Below are 6,073 nucleotides of genomic sequence, written 5' to 3' on the forward strand. Positions count from 1 at the left end.
TATTTCAATTTTTGGAAAAGTTTTAATCAAAAAATCAAAAATGTGGGAAAGTCGATCTCAAGTAGACTTGACGAAAAATTCAAATCTGTTTTCAGAATTCTTATCGCTTTATTATATCAATCGGTACGTTGGAAATAGAACACGTCTATAATCCTATGTTTCACGTGTGTTAGACAAAGACATAAAATCGCCGCTTCCAATCCCCTGAACATCAAGGGTTCGGTTTGATATTTGAACGGAACTTAATTCAACCGTATGGCGTATAATCAATAATTATTAATAGTATCTAATTTCGGGAAAATTATTATTATGTGTTAGGTTAGTTTTTATTATTAAATTTTAGATTAACACTGTGTAACCACCATGTTAACACACACAAACATGTTTTTGCGATAATTATTTATAATCTTTATTTGACATGATTTAGGTTTATATAATTAATTCAATTTTATAATAACAAAAAATAGAACAATAACACAAATATCTAAAATTATGATCCAGCCATGTAAGCAAACTATTTTTAATCTTTCAAATATTCATTAACGAATAATATAATTTTTACCACTGATTTTAAATTAGTTTTTTCCCCTATTTTCTTGATTTGTTTCTTCAACTAATTTTAAAATTGACTTTTTATTTATACATAACTGAAAGTGAAAAATGATAATATGTTCTAATACTCTATACTACGTTCCTTGTGTAGGTTGTTTAATGAAAGAATAAGAGAAGTTGAAGATAAGTTAGTTGAAGTGAGATTGGGTACAGCTAAAGAATACCGTATACCTTTACAAGAATTACAAAATCAAATGAAATCTCGACTGGAAGTAGCAACTGTATTAAGACAGTTCAAATTAACAAATCTAAAACATAAATATGAAGCTGAAGAACAGGCAATACGTCAAAATTTTGAGGTAAGATAATAATCTATTTTGTTTTTTTATTAAAACCTTATAACCACTCATATTTTGATCATTCGCTTTATATAAAATCCAAAATAACCTAATTATTTGAAAAATAAAATACATTTATACATCATCTCTCAGGTTTAAGCAATTTTTTTTATTATTTCAGAATAATAAAGAAATTTTATATGATACTATAAAAGCTGATTTAGAAGAAAAAATTCAGAGATTAGAAGAAGCACGTAATGAAGTAGATATAGATGCTTCTCTTTGGTTAGGTCGTAGTTTAACACGCAGTGGACGTGGACGTGGAAGACGACCCTATGGTCATGTACAACCCAAGCGGAAACCAGTTATTGTATCTGGACCATGTATAGTCTACAACCTCAAAGAACATGAAATACTTGAAGATTGGACCACAATTAAAAAGTTGCTATCATCGTCAAAACGAAAAGAAAATGCTGAGCAACGATATAAACCATATAATTAGAGCAACAAGGTATTTCAGAAAGTTCCTTTGTTTGTATTTTAAGTAGGGAATTATACCAAAATTTAACTTTTATGTACTAATTTAACAAGTAAGCCCTTTATAATATTATGTTTTCCCATTTCTTACACTTGAAACCTTAAATTAAAATCATTCAATTTAATATATTCTTGGTATCTCTGTTTATATCAAGTTATTAATTGACAACAATTTTTATTCTTCTCTTCCTAGTCAAATAAATATTAGAATGATTTAAAACGGGGTTTCTATTTGAATTAAAAAACTTATATTACCATTTTAACACTTATAGATATAATTATTTATTAAATTGTTAGTGTTGTATGATAAATTAATTGTTTTCAGTCTTAACTGAGTTGAGAGATCTATGTACCGGAAATCTTTTCTACCAACTTTGCCATCTAATCTTAACCATTACAACAACTATTATGTTATAAAATATTATAATTTTTCCATGTGATTCAAATTATAAAGTGTTGCATATAATTTATTGTATTAAATTTATATTATAAATGTCTCAGTCTTTATGTATTGTTTTAGAATTGAAAAATGTATTTTTACTAATTGTAGGTGAACCATCATAAATTATTTGTCTAGTAACTGGGTACTGTGGAGTTTTGGACGATTGGTATTGATGTTGTCTTGAGTAGAGGCCTTGACTAAATGGACTAGAGTTACTGATTGGATATTTTGTTTGTATTACTCTATCTAAAAAGTTGCTAAACTTTGATGATGCAACTGTACTTGATTCCAATGATTTTGAATCATGACAATTCTAAACAATATACAGTAATACATATTTAATATTTTATATGAGAATATAAAACTGCAATATTTACAATTAATATTTCATCAGCACCACATTCTGCAGCGACAGTAGAAGGCGACTTCTTACCACGTTCTGGAGCCATATCCAACTTGGTACCACAGACTAAAATAGGTACCTAATAAAAATTATTTTAATTATTAAAAATATTAAGTTATATTTTAATTAGTTTTTTTAGTAAAAAAGTATACTAATAAATAATTAACCATCCAATAAATATTTATTTTCATACCAAATCAATAAAAGCATGTTTGAATATGAATGGTTTTAAGTTAAGGATGATAAAATGTATTGACTAATTATTTATATATTCAAAAATAATTTGAATTAGGTTAGCTACCTAAATGTTAATATTTGAAATTATGAGCTGAAAACCAAATTATTGCAATTAATTTAAATATTGTATTTATTACTCTGTTTGAGCCAACCAGTTGTTCCATATCAAATCCATCTGTACATTTATATTTTGAGTTATTATCCTTATTCAAAATTTCTGCCAACCACTTATGTAAATTTTCACTAGATTTAAGGTTAGTTAAATCATACACTAAAATTATGCCTGTTAAAAAAAAAACAAAAGTAATTTGATTATCAGTAATAATGTTTAAAAACTATCATAGTATCTTACCATGAATAGCATTATAAAATATATCTCTAGTATTTTTATGGTTTGAACTTCCTCCGATATCCCACATTTCTATAAAACAATTGCGCTGTCTAGGCGTTCCTTCCATATATTTGTACAGTTTTATTTCAACTGTTACTCCAACCGTCCATTTAGGATTTTTTACCACTTTATTATTACTCATGAGATTCACTAAACATGTTTTCCCAACTCCTAAATTTTTTGAATACATTTTAACATAATATGTTTAATTGATCAAAAGTTAAAAGATGTAATTATCATTAATTACACATTTTAAGTGAACTAACATCTAACATTCAGTTAGTTCCAAGTTACTTAATTTAAATTACAATAGAAAAAAAAATATTTTAAAATAACTCATTGGAATATGTCAGTGTTGTTAAGGAACGATTCCTGGAATTGATTCCTTTTTAGAGGAACAAATGAAGGAATAAATTCCATTATCTTTTAAAGGAATAGGAATGTGAATCAATTCCTTATTTTTATGAATAGGAACGTAAATATAATTTATTCTTTTGTTCTTCTCGGAAAAAGTGGAAAAAAATTTTGTATTTTTGTTTACTTGTCATGTTATTAATCTATTAAAAAAATTATAGACAAAGCTACCAATTTTTTATTCACATATTACTGTGTTCTGATTAGTAATAATAACTAATAAATTTATAATAACTAATAACTCATGAACCACGAGGAACGAGGAAAAGAATGAGTTCCTTTTTCATAGGTACTAGGAATTGAACGAGTTCTTTTTGACATTAAAAAAAGGGAACGAGGAACTGAACGAATTCCTATTTATACTAAAGAAACGGATTCCTATATAAAAGGAATTTTAACAACACTGGAATATGTATTGATCACAACTTGGGAAACGTAAACATTGTTTGTACTATTGATACATTATTATAGCCATTAAAACAATTACCCGAATCTCCAACAACCAACACTTTAACACTGTCGGTTGAAGCCATTGAAATCTCCATTTTTAAATATAATTTAATCGACGATCCAATGTTGCTTAAAATGGAATACTAAAAATAGTAATACTATTTATTATTTAATATTAATAAACTACAACGATAATAGTACATAGAATGAATTGAATTATTAAAAAATAAGTATACCAACACCATAATATTTTCCATTTGTCACATTAGTACAATACATTATATATTATACTTATATGTGAATACCACAGATATGTATAATAACTAGATACCCGACTCCATATACAACAACATTATTAAATTATGATGCCCGACGCCATTTGCAACTTTGGCAATGTTTACATTTATTCATATACATATTTACTTATAATTACATATATACTGATAATACTATTTTGCCCTAGTTGTAAATGGCTGCCAGCGTCATTGATAAGAAGTCGGGTATCTAGTTATTATCACGGATATAGATACTAGTATCTATATCCGTGGTTATTATACATATCTGTGGTCAATACGATTATCTTTTATCTATGACAATACCTATTTAGTTATTTTAATAATGGTTACTTATATGATCGTGGTTTTGGTCACGGCTTAAGATATGGTTTCACATCGGGCTAGTAACGCAATGTTAGTACGGTGCATGACATTTTGTCATGCTACGGTGCACGAGAGTTCTTATCTAAAATACGTAAAAGTGAACTACTACTAACGCTCCCCGCGGTGGTTAATTGGAATTACAATATAATATTCGCATTTCCCATATTCCTATAAGAATACAATGTTGATGATGTTATGTAAGCAACTAGATAGCGCTATAACGTAACTTTTAGCAGATTTGTGATAAGAACAATTAGAGAAAAACACGGACTAAGATATATATCTTAGTCCGTGAGTATCACTTTCTGTAAAACTACGTTCTGTGATTATAATTTCAGGCTTTACACTTTATGGAATTTAATTTTTTGGAAAATTATGGTCGACGTTATCACTTTCTGTATAACTACGTTCTGTGATTATAATTTCAGGTTTTTAACTTTCTGGGATTAAAATTCTATATACATATTTTATGTTCATTTTATTTTCAATATGAAAACAATTCTGGAACGTTAATTTCCAGTATTTTATTTTCTGTAATTTTAGATTCTGAGTGGAACGATGAATGTATTGATTTTACAATGATGTGTGTTTTTTTATTTTTTTTTTATTTTTTAATTTTTAATTTTTTTAATTTTTTTTTTATTTTTTTTGTGTCTGTGTACACGATAAGTAGTCGAAATAATGCTACGATTTTCAACTTCAGTATCTTGTTCTATCAGAAAGTGAATATCGTTGGTGCATTGGGGAGGTCAAAATTTAAATTTCCCAGTAGTTTTCAAAAGCGCCGGGAAAAACAAAAGAAAAATTAAGGAAAAACGGGAACTTTTACGCAAAATCGATTTTTCACAAAATTGAATTTGGTTTTTGGTGTAACTTTAAAAAAAATGACCGTGGATGCATGAAATTTTGACTGAATGTTTACATTTCCATTTTCTATACACGATAAAATTTTCAAAATATTTTGACTTATTTTGAGCTCTTTACGGACATTGTCAGTTTTCATTTTTTTTTAGTTTTTTTTCTAAAAATATCAATAAAATTTTATTTGTTGGATAAAAAAGCTTGAAAATTTAATAGAAGGCTCCTAGTATATTGTTTCAAAGGCAGATGAAAAATATTAAAAATCGTTAGTCACAGTTTTTTTTTATAAGCATTTAAAGTTCAAAAAATGACAAAATATGGAAAAATCATGAAAATTTGCAAATTATTTCGAGTTATAAATTCATAAAAATTTTTCTTTTTAAATCTAAGATATGAAAATGTAATACAAGATTCCTTATAATATTATCTACCTTTATCAAACAAAAAATATCTATAAGAAACTCAAATTAAATTTTTATGGGCGTTTGAAATTCATATTTTTACAACATTTGATATTCACTCGATTTCTTACGTAACAATTTTCTTATTTTGTTGTAATTAAAAAACGAGTGACTTTAGAAACTTGAAAATTTCACTGAATGTTAATATTAGCATTTTATATATACGATAAAATTTTTAAAATAATTTGACTCTTTTTGAGCTGTTTACGGACATTGTAAGTTTTCAATTTTTTTAGTTTTTTTTTTTCTATAAATATCAATAAAGTTTTATGTGTTGGGCCAAAAAGTGTATAAATTTAATACAAAGCTCCTGATATATTGTTACAAT

At 26.5% G+C, this 6,073-nt stretch overlaps 3 protein-coding genes across 6 annotated transcripts in view; 2 read left to right on the plus strand and 1 right to left on the minus strand.

The window, feature by feature from the left end:
• The window catches only part of LOC100165233 (breast cancer metastasis-suppressor 1-like protein), a 7,713-nt gene extending 5,531 nt beyond the window's left edge, over nt 1-2,182 (plus strand). For 2 of the 4 annotated variants that reach the window (XM_008185607.3, XM_029488047.1), the window contains exons 4-5: nt 704-911; nt 1,072-1,894. In XM_008185607.3, the coding sequence (XP_008183829.1) occupies nt 704-911; nt 1,072-1,392 (529 nt within the window). In that variant the 3' untranslated portion in view covers nt 1,393-1,894. Of the gene's footprint in view, nt 1-703; nt 912-1,071; nt 1,895-1,977 lie in introns of those variants that run through there. The other 2 variants (XM_001951125.5, XM_016805004.2) reach the window with 2 other exon arrangements.
• Nucleotides 1,894-4,062, minus strand: LOC100167254 (rab-like protein 3). Its single transcript, XM_016805003.2, has 6 exons — nt 4,005-4,062; nt 3,802-3,907; nt 2,862-3,071; nt 2,647-2,792; nt 2,247-2,351; nt 1,894-2,182 (listed from the first exon to the last, which is right to left on the minus strand). The coding sequence occupies exons 1-6, from the start codon at nt 4,041-4,043 to the stop codon at nt 1,925-1,927; spliced, it is 864 nt and encodes a 287-aa protein (XP_016660492.1). The 5' UTR covers nt 4,044-4,062; the 3' UTR covers nt 1,894-1,924.
• Nucleotides 2,171-6,073, plus strand: part of LOC100169309 (DNA repair protein RAD50) — a 29,336-nt gene continuing 25,433 nt past the window's right edge. Inside the window, exons 1-2 of the mRNA XM_029488046.1 lie at nt 2,171-2,196; nt 2,264-2,347. The gene's annotated coding sequence lies outside the window, so the exon portion shown is untranslated. The remainder of the gene's footprint in view (nt 2,197-2,263; nt 2,348-6,073) is intronic.

This window comes from Acyrthosiphon pisum, chromosome A1 (assembly GCF_005508785.2).
Source record: "Acyrthosiphon pisum isolate AL4f chromosome A1, pea_aphid_22Mar2018_4r6ur, whole genome shotgun sequence".
Taxonomy (NCBI): Eukaryota; Metazoa; Arthropoda; class Insecta; order Hemiptera; family Aphididae; genus Acyrthosiphon; species Acyrthosiphon pisum.

Excerpts from the sequence above, each read along its gene's own strand:
- LOC100167254 (XM_016805003.2), bottom strand. The coding sequence starts at position 4,043 with ATGTATTGTACTAATGTGACAAATGGAAAATATTATGGT. Across the intron at positions 2,793-2,861 it reads ATTTTATAATGCTATTCATG|GCATAATTTTAGTGTATGAT; the intron begins GTAAGATACTAT and ends TTTTTTTAACAG. Across the intron at positions 2,352-2,646 it reads AACTGGTTGGCTCAAACAGA|GTACCTATTTTAGTCTGTGG; the intron begins GTAATAAATACA and ends AATTTTTATTAG.